The following is a 17,405-nucleotide window of genomic DNA, read 5'->3' on the forward strand; positions in this document are numbered from 1 at the left end:
ATACAACGTTCATGTAAGTTCTAAGATTTATAGAGCATTGTAACGGCATTTCTCCACTAGCAATGGCCAATGAGACTAGCCTGTTTTCGCCGTTCATTGTCGCGTTACAGGACTCCTCCGACATTTAAGTGGTTTGAGCTAACAAAATACATTGTGTTGAGTTCTAGATCCTTTCCCATAATTTGACTTCTCTAAACTCACTCTTTTCGTCGTTTGCTCCCTTGTACATTGTTAGTAATGCAGGCATCTCTTAATTGTTATTCCCCCTGTTTGTAACTGAAGAACCAATATATGAAAGGGAACCTCAAGGCAGGACTTCAGCCCAACTTTCTGCAGCAACACGCTTGTCTCCAATTGTTAGGTAAAATACGTTACAACATGCTTCAGCGAATGTAACTGTAGCATATTTTAGTTTCCAACATTTAGATTTTATAGTCAGTTCAGAGCATATAGAGAGAATGTTTTAGCAAAATTGTTTAGTGTAATAATAGCGCAATGTAATAAAGTGGAAAATTTACTATTAGTTCATTAGTAATCATAATAGCTCAAAATCAATAAAATCTCACATTACTTGACATATGCACAATACATTTTGAAATACGTATATAGCAGTAGGTCTAATGGAAAACGGACCAGTACTGTTCGGGTCAGTGTAGGCATCTATGGCGAGAACAGCTAATTGCATCGATTTGAAGCTTCAAACCATGCCGCCTTTTGAGGTAGAAGTGAGTCGATAAAGTCGCTTCAAATGACAGAGAAGACTACCTGTTTATTTATTCCTTGCGGCGCTATTTATATACGTGTTTGTTATTTCATTTTGAAAGCGTACTGAACAATTTCTCATTCATTTAACACAGTTCTACGTCTTTTTCTCGTCAATTTCTATTTCAAAAAAGCCTGCCTGCTAAATGCAAATATTGCCTGACTAAATAAAATACATAGAGAGGAAAAGGTCATAACTTGTTGAGGACACCTGGCATTACCTGAGTAATATCTATGGGTTTAGAAGTTAAAATAACTGCTGAGATGGATGTAACTAAACCATAATATGATGTTAGGAAGAGGTCACAACCTGTGTATTATTGACACTCGAAGTGTTAATTTTTGTTCTTGTGATTTGCAAGGGCCTGTACAAATCCGCCCACCTCTTCTATGTAAGGAGTCGGTTACATTAAACAAGACGACTTACATCAGATAAACACGGGCGCGCATAGAGGCACCAACTGACTTCATTACCATCGACACCCACTTGGCAACTGACCGCTCACTGACTACTAGACCTACATAACACCACCGATCACACCGCAACAATAGCCTCCCTGGCACTGGAAGCACAGCGATGGACACGAGTCCCAGTCTGCATACCTGAGTTAGTACCAGTGGCCGTCTTGTAATTTCTTTCCTTACCTATTCGTATGATTGTGTCCTCACTCTTGTTATTTTACGTTTATATCGCTAAAAGGTTTATTGCTGTCTGACAAATTCAAATTTATTTTATTGGCAGTAAAGTAACGAATGCGTTAGATCTTATCATGTATGTTAACACTCTGATCAGTGTTAACATACACTGATAAAGTAACATCATTATGAGGTGACAAAATCAAAGAAACTATGCAGGTTTTTACTATCAAATTGGGTCGATTGTAACCAGTAATGCATATCAAGCTAGAACTATTCATAACATTGATTATATCCTGTAATTTCACTATTTTCATGACAAAATTATATTAAAATCTGATGTTATAATACTAGGTATATTATAATGCTTCAATATGAACTTTAACATCTCCTGAAATTGCTCAAGAAATATGAAAAATCGTGTTTGTTCCTACTGTGTATAGATTGATAGTATGCACAAAGGGGAATATCCAAAGATGTTGTTCATCCTGACATCGGTACTCGCGTCTCGTACCGGCAATCGATTCACAATCCACAAGCCAGGTCTCCACACGATGGAAGGGGAGAGGGTGTTCGTCATGCGCTGTCTGTGTCTAGGCCTAACAAAATAGTATATTTTTACTTTTTATTTACCGGTATAGAAACATTTAAAATGTTAAAATATCGATTTGACAAAATATTAATTTCAGAGTCTAATAAAAAAGTTATAAGGGATATATTATTTTTTTATTCAGTTCAGTTTATTTGTACTTTACAATATGGAAATGTCACAAATATATGCAGTGAGACTAAACAGGCTTTAAGCTGTTGTAATATTCTGCTGAGTTGTTGAGCTTGTTAAATCTCTGCCTTTTCAACATCTGAACTCTAGACAAATTAGCTGTAGGTTATTTTAGTTACCGGATTCACCGGTTACTATCCTAAATATGGCTATATCAGCTGTTAGTGGACTGTGTGCGCGTTGTTACGAAAAAGGATTTATATTTTGTTGTTTGTTTACGTTTTGTTGCCTGTTGCCTGTCTGTCAGTCCCAAGTGCCAATCACTTCATCAAACGGATCTAACATACTTTTGTAGTTTTTGTTTTGGATTTTTAATAAGTACTGAAGTAGTATATGTTATAGAAAATATAGTATTTTGTAATGTCAGATTGTGGAGAGCAACAAAGTCTTCTTCAGAAAGATGTTTCTGTCAGAGATAGACAAAGAAAAAGACATAACTATGATAGGCACAACATGTTTAATACTAGTGAATTGTATTCTGATGAAGAACATTGGGATGAAACCGATTCTAGTAGTTGCTGTTCGTATTACAGTGATTGCCAGTCAAGGTAACATTAAACCCAAGCAGTGATTAACCCATTGAATTTTATAATAGTATGTTTCAGCAAACAACTACTTAGGTCGCCTAATTTCAATTTGTTGATAGGAGGTCTAGGTGTAATACAATAGTATACAATTGAAACAAAAATGTTTAGGGTAGGCTAGTTGTATACAGTAAACCTTTAAATATTTTGTAATTGTTTACTCTAGCCACTTAAAGTATTTATTATTTTTTTCAATAAGAAAATTCATACAAATTAAATTTAATAAAAGAACAATTAAATTTTGGAGGTTTTTAATCTCATAAAAGCACTAATAATTGAACAGGCTAACAATAATGTCTTCGCATACCCTGCGCAAATGGCAATGAACCAAAAGCCCCTTGAGATAGTAGCGATCAGCAAAGTATAACATTTCAAAAGGCATCAGTTAATGTTCACTAAATATAAAAAAAAAAACTCACCACACCTTATTAAACCTGTCTAAAACAATATAAAGAGCAGTGTACCCTCAGATAGAGGACAATTGTTTCACAAATAAAATATAAGAACGTCATTATAACACAATCTAAAAACTTGATAGAGCAACTAATACATATTGTCTCTAGGTAAAACACAGTTCTAGTGGTTACTATCACACAAACAACAGAAGTTGAACACAAAAATGGCAATGACCAACACAAAGAACAAACGTCTTTATTTTAAATGTACAACACAGCAAAATCTGACATCACGAAACAGGAAAAAATAATTTAATAACAAGATTTTCAAATACAATACGTATTAGCAAACAAGACTGGGAGCACAGAAGAAAAAATAACAAACTTCACCATAGAGAGAGAAACTATTGTAAAAATTACAATTACAAAAAAAGAGGCAAAATTACAAAAAACATCCTCATATGCCTGTTGTTAGCCCTACTCTGACCTCTAAAATCCCTTGTACTTTTCTCATATGAATATTCGTATCCCGGTTATCCTCTTCTCCAATGCTAAAATCCTCTCCTCCTTTAGCTTGTTAACCGGCTGCAGTGTAATAAGGGGCCACCACCACAATCGCATCATGATTATCGATTACAAATATTGAAATTATTGAATGCAACATTTGACCTATAGATATTTATAATAATTAATAATTTCCACTGTTTTTATTTCATTTACTTACTGAGTATGCTAGTGACATTGGCAAAAGCAATGGTAGTGAACTAATTGTCTTATATTGTATTTGTAAACTTTGAACAATGTTTTAAAAATGGTTAAACAATAATGAACTTGTTCTTTTAAATCCGAAGTGTCCAGTTTGTAGTGACAAGATGAAGACTAGAATTAAAGGTAGAAATCCAATACTGTTCCCATGCAAGAAAAGTCAGTATGAACTCAATGTTGCAAAAATCGCACTTGAAATTACTTTTATTGAATATTCTACATTTGTTATTATTGAATATTCAATATATTGAATATATTGAAAATCATTTACTATTTTAGTTGGAATCAAACTACTTTTTTAGTAAATGTTCCATAGTTTTGACAGCATCAGTGCCTGCAGAAATACCATTTCAGATTGGGTATTGTTTTGTAGAGGAAATCATAAGTACTACGCTGTTCAAACATAGCATAAGTTTAATTATTTTATGTAATCTGAAATAAATACATAACTTTTACATATAAGAGTATACATACCTTCACTATAATACAATTTTAAAGCCTATAACATTCAGTTTGACATTATTGCTCCAAATTAATTTTTATGTGTTTTCAATTGGTATTTGATTAATGGTGACAAGTACAAAGATGACGTAAGTGTTTTCTTTGTGTCATACAGAGTCAGATATGTTTATCCTTGAAAATAGTAAGTAAATAAAACATTTTTAAAATATCAAACAATTCCCTTTCCTCGGTCTCCCATTATTAGTAATAATAATATTATCATCAATTTAACAATAACAAGACTCCAACCAAAATGATTTACTAACAAGTAACTATAAACTAAAGTAAGTAAACTAATATAAGTAACAGTATTAAAATTTTCAGCTGTGAATTAATTAACAGTATTAAAACTTCTTATGTCAAACATTTATTTTGTAAAACATTGCTGAGTCAGATAACGTTAAAAGTGTAACACACCATAATGTGATTGTATTGTATTAAAAATAAAGATATAGGGTAATCAAATAGTAAATATAATTGTCATTATTAAATTACAGTTTATACATTAATATATTGAATAAAGTCATTAAAAGATGTAACATTTTTGAATAAATAAAATTAAAATACCATGTTATTTCTCTATTATAATTAGTAATGCAAAATCACAGGCAGGCGGGGATTCCCTCACATCTTTCAAATTCCTTAATGTCAAAATTCGACCATGCACTTACGCTCTCTAATTCTATAACTGAATTTCTAATACGAGTTTCTTTTCGTTTTAATTTCATGCTAGCTTAAAACAGAAAGCCATGAAAACCAGTAAAACAATATAAAAGTCCACTATAAAACACACCGGTAGGGAAACTCCTCTAAACGATAATTGGTTATCTGCCTGTTGACTCCAAACATTCAAGGTCAACTATAAGAATAACAGTGGTGTAGAGGAGAGATGTACTAGAGGCACATCCTCCAATAACTACATATTTTGACACAGTACCAAAAATTCATTTTAAAGCGGGAATCCTCGTCTCGCGTGTCATACAGTTTTAAGACAGTAAGATCTTCACTCTTGCAATCCGCACAGTGTTCTGCACATAAACATGCATCTGTCTTTAGACTTATCATTCATTTAGTGGAGCATAGTAATCTTTGTAACCCAAGATGACACCCCTTTGCCAAACTAGTTCCAAACGTCTCTTACTGTCTGAACAACCTTCGTATTTTTAGCTTATTCTATATATGAAAGATAGATATCAAACAGCTATTTTGATCGTTGTATTATAAACGTGATTTTATTTCAGTAGTTCAGTTATTGAATGGGAAACTGAAGTTACTCCTGAAGGTGATCTGTTCTACATCGAGTCATTTATTCAGCCAAGGTATCATCATAAGCAACCTATTGTAGAAAATACCGCTTCAAAAGATGAGGAAGTACAACACAAAGATGAAGATAAGAGGAAAGTCACAACAAAAGGTACTACCAACCTTAAAAGTAACTAATCTTTGTTTGACCAAACTTGTGCAAGTTTTTAACACTACTAGGAAGTTTTGAAATAATTTGCCTCAAAGTAGAACTTTGTATAGTTATGTTTAGGCCTTTACAACTTTTGAACTAATTTTTACCATACTATCTACTTATGTATAATATATTATTGGGTGACTAAATTTGCTGTGTTTTGTTACTAAAAATTACAAATATCAAAATCTTAAGAAATCACATAATACATTATCTTAGTAATAAATTATATCTAGAAACACAAATTTAGCCAAAATTAAAAAATGTTCACAGAAAGGGGTCGAAAAAAGGGGGTTATATAGAAAAAAGTAATCCATATAAGGCTGTAAAGCTGTCCATAGGAGTATGGTTCTCTGCATTGAATGCAACTAGACTTGGAATGTCATTATAGGAATACAATATACTATATTTCATCAAGAATTATTAAACAATAAAGTTAGTGCGGTTAGCTTAATCGTCTAGTATGCAGCGCATTATATAGTGATTGTAGGAAAGTGTGTCTTAACTATATGTTACATTGTATATTAGTAATAAAATTGTTATTCAGTGTAACTTCATTAGCATTTATACACATATTTTGTAGTTAAAACAAGTAAATTTCTTACAACAGTATTAAACTTGCTTTAATGAACAGTAAATAAATATCAGTTGAAAAACTCTTATTGCCTACTCTGTCTGTAATAGGTTATTGACTGGAATGTCAACTTGAAGAATTTAAAAAAATACGAAGTATAATGTATAGTTCTGTTTTATCATACAATTAAACTCAATGCAACTTGTATTTTTAAGGAAAACTGGTCCGCTTGATAAGGAGGCGGAGTAGCAGAAGAAGCACTCGAAAGAAGACAACTGAGAATTTAAATCAAGATGATAATGAAGCAAACAGTCGGAGTGGAAATAAAGTCACGTTTAGAGAATCTCAGGTATAAATTTATGATTAAAGATTCCATTAACCTGTATGCAGTCGTGGTCCGTCGGCGCAGGGTTGCGGCTGCTTTTAATTTCTTGTTTGCTTGGACACACCTCGCTAACTAAATTAAATGACGTTCAATATACTGGAATTCACAGCAGAATACTGGCTTTCTCTTGAAGTCTATTTCGTTTTGTACTATGATACTTTTCAGCCTGATTTTAGTCCAAACGTAGATGGTTTCAGCCAGCAGCTGTTGTTTGTAAACACAAATATGGCTTTGCGTAAGCGTGAGTTCTTTGATAAAGATATCAATGAATTATTGTGTCATGAGTTTAGTGAATTATCTGATAGTGACAAAGAAAGTGAAGTGGATATTTTCACTTGTGAAAGATGTGATGATTTTATTTTTAACGAGCTATTTGATGATGCAGACTTCAGCTATTATCTAGACTATTTTGATGAACCTATATATATAGTTGCAAGGTCTTGAGCAACTGTACTCGCCAGTGTAAATGCAGCCTTACATTTATGTTTATTACAACATGAATGAGTTTTTAAGTCATATGCAATCAGAAAAGTTTTATTATTGTGACTCATTAATTTGTGAAATTTTTCATACTTATTTCTATATACATACAATTCGAATAAATTATCTAAAAATATGGGCTAAAAATTACGTAATTGTCATTAATTTATCTTGTATGTCCTACATAGTTTAACTATCTCTAGTTTGTACTACATAGTACTGTAGTATTACATTCGTTGCAGGTTTAGTTGCTTAACCAGACTAGGTTTATCTTTCATTTTTATGAAAGAAAATACCTTGTAAAATGTGCAAAACCACAATAGCTACCTCATAGAAAAACGACAGTAATAGTATAAGTATTAATGTTAGAGAGCAGCTAAAGATAGTAAGGCATTGTGAGGTGATCTGACACTAAGCACTATGTAGCTTTGAGGCGACCAGGGTGATCTAAGCCTTGCGTGTGTGGAGTATTAAAACAGTACCAAATATGGTAGTATATGACAAATGATGTAAAGTAAATTTCAAATATTTAATATTCCAATGACTTGTAGGAAGGAGAGTGTAGAGAGGTAACCCTTAGTGTCACACAAGAGGACAACAATTTGGGTCGCAGAGCTACTCCTGCTGAGAATCTACTTGGACTTATTTTGAGCACATTTTCTGACAAGACACGAATCATGGTTGCCGGTTTCATTCCAAATAGCCAAGCTTCCAAAAAACGGAACATCAAAGTTGGTGAGTGCATTGAAGCAATGTTGTCATCAGAATTTTTAATTTCACTAAATGCTATGGGAAAGATAGAAAAACACAATTTTACAAAAGCCACTGAAATTAGTATTTATTAATACTGTTTTATTTCTAGTGCATTAAGGGGATTCTACATCTAGAAGGGTAATTTTTTATTTATATAACATTTAATTTTGGCTTGTTTGCAATAAAAAGAATGTAGTGTTTTTTGGTACAAATACAACATTTTCAATTTGATATTCCATGGGAATCAAGCAATAGAAACTCATACATTTTTAATGATTTTGTAGCCAATTATAACCACTGAAATCCTATGTATTGTAAATAGCCTAATTGTTTTCTAACAATTTTTATAAGGAAGTAAATCTATAAAATTTAATATTTTTTAACCCTTTTCAGACCAACTTCCGATATATTGGAAGTCATTAATATTAGTGAATACTGCGGACTACCAATTTCGGAAGTTTTGTAATAAATGCTTTTCATTTATTCAATAACACATTTCAATTGAATTTTTACGAAAAATGACTAAATAAATAACCAAAGTAATGAAATATAATGGTATTGTAAATAGTATTTAACTTTTTGTTTTTTATTCTATGTCTCTTTACATGCGATGTCGCCTGTCTGCTTCCCCCAAGGTCAGACTACGCGCCAGTTGCTGCTTCTCAGGAGTAAACAAACAGTTGCTAAGATGTATTTATGTTGTAAATAGCATTATTTACACTGTGTTTCTTATTTCTGTGTTATGTTATATATGTGAAGAACAATGAGTGTTCGTTTCGAGATGATTTACGTTCTAGTGAACATGATAGACTTCTTAGAAGTGAGTTAGATGAGAGTGAGGATGAGGTTATTTCCTCAGAAAATGGCTCGTTTGTTGATGATTCTGATGAAGATTCGTCATGGGAAGCTATTGAATCAAATCAACCCTCATCATCAACATCTGGTAGTCCTATTCATTTCATTCCAAGCAGTGATAGTGATGAGAGTGATATTGAGACCAACCAAAGTAGTGTTAGAAATAGGCCAGTAGGCAGGCTTAGCAAGGCCTAGAGTGAAAGCTAGAGGTAGGCCTAAGGGTGTAAGGGTTGGAAATGACAAATGTAAGATTCCAGACATTACTGTTGAAGAGGATGATGACTGGAATGAAATTGACAAAGGTAATGATATGTTCTACTTGCCCCATATTATCATACATATATTGAACATACATTTATGTACTTTGAACTGTATAGAACCAAGCACTGTCCTCAACAATATTCTATGCCTATAGCCTATTTCAATCTATTTTTTAACATGGCTTTGTCAGAGCTAATGACAAAAGATATTAATAGATATGCCCAACAATATGTGAACAAATATTAGTATATTATATCTGTCATTGAAGAAGTCAGCCTATCTTCGATTGCAAATAAACAAATGTGGGTCACATTGGGCTAGGAGAAAACACAATTACAAAAACGGGAAAGGATTTTCAAACTGCCAGGAAATGAGGAAAGATGTTTTGCTGTTTGCAGCAAAAAGAGTCTACAAAGTGGAGGCAAGATGAAAAAAATCTAGAACAGCTTGAAAGAAGTTTGAAAAAGGAATGCATGAAATATGTTATCCATATAATGTGTGCTAAATTTAACGCAAATTCGTGTTTTTTATTTTGTAAATAATTTGGTTTTTGACTGTGTACTGAACTACGAATATGCCTATCTGGAAAACATTTACTTTAGTTTACATGAGTCCCATTTTATCCATCTATTGTAGGAAAACACGGTATTTAGGATTTTGTACAAAATATGTAGTATTATTCCTAACTGAGAATTTTTTTGAGAATCATACTTTTTATTCACTGTTAGAATACATATGGCTTTATGCCTCAACATTTTTTTTATCACTGACCAGGAGTGGTTTGTAACTTGTTTGTTTTCATAAATTTCATATTTACAATAACTATTATAAGTTCTAACAATTCATACTAATATATTTTTTGCAAGTAAATCACATATTCTGTTAGCCCATTTTATAATATACAATATAAAAACAGGGAAAGGATGTGTTTTGTAGGGCAGCTAGTTAAGGAGGCCAAATACCTTAAAAGGTATCTTGGGTAAAGCACATTATTATCTGAAAAGATTCTTTATTAACAATAACAATGACAAAGTAAGAGAGAGACCTAAGAAAAACTGGCAGGAGTGGAAGTGGATGCTGTAGACCAAGCAAGAGATATGGTGTAGGGTAGCTAGTTAAGGAGTCTAATTACCATCTTGGGTAAAGTGCATTTTTATCTGTACAGGTTCTTATTAACGATGACAGGGGCAAAGTAGAGAAAAACTAAGAAAACTGGCAGGAGTGGAAGTGGAGAAGAGGATGCTGTTGGCCAGATATTTAAGTAGATCAAATGCCATCTTGAGTAAAGTTTTTTATTTTCTGTGAAGGTTCTTATTAATAATGGCCAATTTTGAAATGATAACAGTTCAGAAATACCACTTTGGGATATATGTACATGAAAAACACTTGAAATAAGTGTTGATTTTATAATTATTTATTTAAAGACAACAAAAAGAGCCTTGTTTTTTATCTTCCGGTTTGTCTTATATTTCTAGTTACTGTAATGTCTGATTGGGCTATATTTGGTTTTTGTAAGTAATAAAAAACAAAATAAACACAGATAAATTGCTGTGCCAAAATGAAGATAAAAACAGTGTTAAGACAATGTTACAATAATAGAAGAAAACAATACAAATGTTTTGTAACAAGATTTTGAAACAAAACCCTGTTTTTTTATTTTATATAAATAAAATTCTGAATATAAATTATTTATTATGTTTCTAATAAGCCAGAAAAAGGCTATTACTGGATCAAAGAAAATTAGTGTGTGTATTTCTGAGTAATAATTGTAAAAGATAAAACGTGCAGTACTTATTAGATTATGTAGCTTTTAAAGATGTGAGAGAAATGCCCATTGTTGAGATGACAAACATGCAGAGTCATACTTAAAAACCTGTTAGCTACCATGGATTAAAACATGTTAAAAAGTAGACTACAAGTATGTAGTTATGCAACTTTCTGATATTAACTATGTGAATAGTTTAGTGATACCGTTAAATTAATGTATGTAGGAGTAAAAGTGAATTAATTAAATAAGTTAAATTTTTCCTAAAACTACACTTTAAGATTTGGTTATTAACTTTTCAGAAAACAATGGTCAAACTTGTAGTTGGTATGTATGTTTATTTGCATTATTTAAACAGATACTTGTTTAGATAAACATAATTAATAGTAAATGGTGAGAAATGTAGAAGTTTTGTTCAAAATTTATAAAATATTACGAATACTGTCAACCTGTATAATTTAAAATATTATGTTCTATACAAATTTACATCATTGTAACAGAGAAATGTATGTTTTCTTTTCAGTATTGTTTTATTCCAAGATAGTAATTATTTTTATCATTTATATACCAATATGTTGTGCTTTTCTAGGGGATTGGTTAAAAAGTATCAATGGAGAAGATATCACCAATGACACAATAAATTTGGTGTTGAATAAAATTACACCACCTTGTGAGGTAAGTAGACAAACTGGGTTGTACCATTCAATGTTAACCCTTTTGGGTATTTTGTCATTCCTTGCCTGATTAACAAGTTTTTCCATTTAGTAATTAAAAAGTACTTGTCCATGTAATGTTTTTAATTGCCTCAATCTAAGTCTAAAATATTTTAAAAATTTGTTAGTTAACCTCCCCCCAGTTGAACTACTGTGACATGCTTCTGGCACTACTGGTATGTGATCATCTGGCAGTCTGCCGCAGGAAAAACTTATTTGTGTTTTCAAATTTTAAAGATACTAAAAAACTGCTACTACTAATACATTGTTGTAGTGATTATTACGCCATTGGAATGCTACTTTTTAATGGCACTTTGCACAGGTTTTGTAGAGGTTCTTTTATGGTTTATAGTGGGTTTTACAAAGCAATTGCAATGAGTGTTACAAGAGATATTGTTATACACACAAACACACACACATTGACACTTTGTGTATTAATTTTAATTCACTATAAAAAGGTAAAAACAGTGAGAAACAGTATTATTTTCATAATTTACAATAAACAAAATAACCAATATTTAGCTTTCACTGATGTCATTATGTACCAAATCAACTACAGCTGCTAGTTCCTCCTTTCAGACTCATCAAAACAATAAACATCAATAATGGCTACAGAAAAAGAAAATACACTGTACTTATAAAATAGATAAGGTAACACTTTAAATTATACTTTTAAACCCTTTTGCTACCAATGTCGATGAAATAAATTTTGTATGTTACATGTGTACAATCGCTATGGAATTAAATCAAAAGAAGCAGATGAAATATTTTAAATGTCTCTGGAATTATACAATCGGCTTTCATATCTTTGGATTTTCTCTAAATTTTTGTGTCTTATAAACTTGTGTTATTATTGTTGGTTAGCAGGTACCTGTTACCAGTTTGTTTGTGGTAAGGTATTTAATGTATTTTTACATGTCAATGAAAAGTTTATCTTTGTAATGCATATTTTGAAAATATTTGTTAATTTTTGGCACCACTAAGGCAAGTTCAAACTTAACATTTTAAATTTTGTATTTTTATTTGAAATTTGAAAGAAGGAATGCTCTTCTCAACAGTAAAATGCATTAGTTTAGTTAGTCATTGGGCATTATAATTTGCTATCAACTGTGACTGATGATTTTGTAGGTTGTCTTGAAACTGCAGAGAGTTGCGGAGTGTGATGTGACTCAGCCATCCTTGTCACATGGTGTACATAACAAGGTATGTTGTTGTATTGTTAATAAAAAATACAGAAATTGGTATTCAGTAATATCAAGATGAAAATGTGTCAGTTACAATAAATTACAATGTTTAGCTGGAGTTTCTTGCACGTGTTTTATTCTTCCAAACTATAGACTGCATCCTCAGTTAGCCACTGCCAAAGTCTTCTCCAAAGTCCATCTGCAGGACTATTCTTTACTTTTGCAGGAAGGAAGTTAAATACTTTGTCTCGTTGCATAAGGCGGCTTTTTTGAGTATAGTGTGGTTCTATGAAGAGGCAGGTTGAAGTTGTTTGCAGATCTGGGTTGGTTGCCCATTGATTTGGGCTCAGATCCTCCATCTATCTTAAGTTACACTAGAGGCAGTATCATCCCTGCAGAGGTACTTTCTTGTTCCATTGGAGATCACCCAAACAGAGTAAGCCAATCCCCTAGACACCAAAAACATTATTACTAAAGGGGTCTACCAAAAGTAAATCCAGGTTTTAGGGGTCCTCAAAAACCACTGTTACATCAGTTTATCTAAATCATTTAACTTTGGGAGAACTTAGTTTGTTTTTACTATTTATTACCTTACACTAGTAGGAAAAATAAAATTCACAGGTAATCCATGTGTAACATTGTTATATTTACATTGAAATACTTATGTTTTTAAGGTAACAATTACACAGTCAGAGCTAGTACAGCAGATAGTGAGTGGGAACAGTGACTGTGAGAGAATGGCGTATTGGGTGGTATATGCTACACAGGAGGGGGTAACTGAGTGTGGACCTGCAGACCAGGGATTACTCTACCACTTTCCCCGTCAGGACAATGTGTTGAGTGCAGCCCGAGGTTCCTTCATCACCATCAACCACCTCCTGCCAGAGCTTACTACCTCCTCGCCCATCAGGTACTTGTTTATAGAGGGTATATATTACATAAGAGTGCATGGGTGTTCTCCACCTCCTGCCAGAGCTTACTACCTCCTCGCCCATCAGGTATTTGTTTATAGAGGGTATATATTACATAAGAGTGCATGGGTGTTCTGGGTGGTATACGCTACACAGGTTTATTTTATCATGAGCTCAGGTTGCTAAGCTTTTCCAGTTTTTAGTTGCATCTATGAGTAGGAGTTGCTTTATTTTCAGTTCCTTCCGTGCTATTTCCCACTGAGAGACCAAAGCTCATCTACACCTTTCACATTGAATATAACTAATCTAACTGATCTTGCTCACTTTATTGTAAAATCTTCAGAGATCTTACTTCAAATTCATAAGTTCTCAGTGTAAGTAACCCCAATGACTTAAATGTTTTCAGAAAGTTTGATGGATACAGAAATAAATTCCATTACAAAAATAACAGAGATTAGATCTTGAATCATATTTTAGTTGTAATTTCTGTAATAATGAAAAAATATTTGAAAAACTCCCTTTAGTTGACTGTAACAAGTTTCTGATGTAGGCTCAGATTCTTACAAGTTGTAGCAACTATTTATTTATTTAATGAGTCTGTTCTGCTATTATTTGTACAGTTATTGGAGTCTTTCCTGGAAATTAGACCGCAAGAAATAATCTAAATATTAATATTGGAACAGATTTTGTTTTAAACTATAATATTTTCTGTATTACTATGATCAGTATTGGAACCAGTTTCCAAAAAGTTTTATAAATATGAAGTATATTATCTTAAACTATTTCAATTTAAAATGTTCTCTTTTCAGCACCAGTATCACATATGAAGGGCAACTAATTCATGTCATTTACACCTCTGAGAACAAAGAGCTGTTATTGTTAGCTGTCCCAGCGTCAAGGCAAGTATCAAATGATTATCTTTATCCATGTTTGTATAAGCGTACCTAATTTATGACTGGAAAAACCTACACCTACAGCATTTATACCACCGAACAGAGGCCTAAAAATATCTATTCCGACCATTGAAATTCTCTTTTGGTCTAATATATTAATGGTTTCACAATTCAATTTGCCTTGTTGCCCTGATATAGAAAATACATACTATATTGGTTTCCAAAATCCACTTTCAATCAAAAAAGCGTTTAATCTGCTCCTTGTAATCTACTCGCGGTCTTACATATCTCTAGTGCTATAAGGTGAGATTGCCTTGTTGTCCTGACAAAGAAAATATAAATACACTCTTAGAACTGAGAAGCCCTATGTCTACAGACTTTTTATCATCAAACATCTAAAAGTGTCCATCCCACCGTTTAAATTCCATTGAAGATATTTCAAGTGCCATATTTGAATTTGTTTTTTATAATAATGGAGAAATATATATACTATCGTTCGACTGAAAAGTTACTGTAGTCATAAATTGTCTGTTCCAGCCGTTTAGTTCACTTCCTGTCTGATTTATATACGATCCTACATTTGAGTTTGCGTTGTTGCCCCGATCAAGAAAATATACTAATATGTAAGCTTAAAAAGATTACTTCAGTAAAAATTACCTACTGAAGTATTCTGCTTCTGGTATTAGGGAAAGAGTGGAAAATCCTTGAATCTAAGTTCATTAAATTTTTCAACATTATTTAATAATAAGTTTTGTATGGTAGAGGTCACAGTATTTTTCAAACTGAAATCTGGGAAAGAATGGCTTGTTCAGCCCCCTATTTTTCCTTAAGCCAGAGTAAAAATGTCACACACAATACCAAGGGAGCAAAGCAGTTTCTAGTACCTTATGTGCAAACATTTAAGGCTTTGTTTATTGGTGGTGGTTTAGAACAAGTGTTTAAATATTATTTATAATATTTTAATGCAATTTTTCCCATAGTGTGCACCACAGCGCCCTGGGGTACCTCGAATTCTGCCAGGGGCAGCATTTGGGGACGCGTTTGATTGACAGAGTATAAGAAAATACCATTTTGTGTGAAAAAAATATACATTTATTATTGCCTTCACTGTATACTAGATTTATAATGTCACATTGAATTATTTAATTATCATGATTATACCTACAGCTCCTAAAACAATGAAGTATATAACAAAAGAGATTGCTATTTCATCGCATGAATAGCGTTATGGTGAGACTCACAGGTGCATTCACCACTATATCTTGGAACGTGTTACCTTGAAGCTACACATGATACCTTATGTGTATATTACACATTTATTATATACACTCAGTATTGCATGATCTATAGAGAAGCATTAGCCGCTGAACATCTCATTAAGGAACTGCACGATATTCCGATATTCGTAACATTGTTATCAGTACTATCAACTACATTAAAAACACTCCTAAAAAGTAAAATGTTTTCTAACAAATGTACAAGTACATAGGATCTGACAGCTCATGTTTTATTCTACAATAGTCTTGGTAACCCCTTTCGAGGCTGTTTGAGCTCAGACATGAAATATATGCTTACCAGAAGGATAAAAACCATGTCATTGCCGATAAAATTATTGATAAGAACTTTCTGTCGAAGATAGCTATTCAATCTTACTGAATTATTTTAAAAGTTTAACATACTAAGTAAGTAATTGCCAGAATAGAACATAAATATCTTAAATCTGTCAGACAAAGTGGTTTAAAAAGAAACTTGATTTGCGAAAAGTTATCATTGCTAAAGGTGAGAATACACTACAATTTCTGCCTTGAAACAGTTTATTGAAGAAAGATTATTCCAAACTGAGTGTATTTTGATGAATATCTCCCTATCAACGATTAAAACTGTATAATGTGGGTATCGAATCTATTTAACAAATAAACACATATCTAAATGTTGAAGAGAATGAACAACTGGTTGAATTCCAAACAGATATTTCGTTAAAGACTTGAATAAAAACAAATTATTTGCTAGAGTTTTGGTGTAACGTCGAAACAAATTAAACAGCAAATTGCCAGGAAAGCGTTGCTTGTGTTGATACCCTTTGCTACTTCCAACTTCTGTGAGGCAAGCTTCTCAGCTGTGGCAGTCACCAAATCAAAATACAGACCAAACTTAAAAATTGAAAAAGAAGTGTGTGTTGCAGTTTTTGAACATGAGTCCATATTTTGATATACTAATTAAAGGAAAAAATCTCATCCTTCCCATAGACTTTTAGCAAATATGTCCGATTGGCTTGTGTGTAACTTTAAATGAATATTACGAACTGTGATGAATTGAGTACATCTAATCTGACTAGCTAAACTGTCATTCTTATGAAGTAATCATTGATGTTAAATGCTTTACACTTTACTTACGTTCCCCTATATATTTACTTACATTACTCCAAGTCTAACAATAATATAATAAATATTGTTCTTTAAAAATCAATTATAGTGAATAGTACATAATTTTATATAATTTATTAAAAACACAATTTTTAACATTAAAATTAGTGTGCCTTAACATTAATCCACTACAACTTTATAACGGTTGTAAAACTTTCAGTGAAAACTGAGATGATCAATATTATAAAAGTTACAATTTTGAATGGAAAAGATGTACTGTTGCCAGGTATTCCAATGAGCCCAACATATTTGGTGAATTCAAACGTTTGCAGTTCTTTATGTGACTTGCTTTTGCAATGATCATCAAAACATTACAGAATCGATGCAA

General features: G+C 32.4%; 1 protein-coding gene across 1 annotated transcript in view; it reads left to right on the top strand.

Moving 5' to 3' along the window:
- The first annotated feature begins 2,415 nt into the window (after window positions 1–2,415).
- LOC124361249 (protein inturned) overlaps window positions 2,416–17,405 on the top strand; it is a 46,208-nt gene continuing 31,218 nt past the window's right edge. The window contains 8 exon segments of the mRNA XM_046815294.1: window positions 2,416–2,727; window positions 5,666–5,838; window positions 6,670–6,803; window positions 7,871–8,054; window positions 11,543–11,628; window positions 12,795–12,869; window positions 13,525–13,760; window positions 14,571–14,660. Coding sequence (XP_046671250.1) covers window positions 2,540–2,727; window positions 5,666–5,838; window positions 6,670–6,803; window positions 7,871–8,054; window positions 11,543–11,628; window positions 12,795–12,869; window positions 13,525–13,760; window positions 14,571–14,660 — 1,166 coding nt within the window. The 5' untranslated portion in view covers window positions 2,416–2,539.

The sequence above is a fragment of the Homalodisca vitripennis genome, chromosome 4 (genome assembly GCF_021130785.1).
Source record: "Homalodisca vitripennis isolate AUS2020 chromosome 4, UT_GWSS_2.1, whole genome shotgun sequence".
Taxonomy (NCBI): Eukaryota; Metazoa; Arthropoda; class Insecta; order Hemiptera; family Cicadellidae; genus Homalodisca; species Homalodisca vitripennis.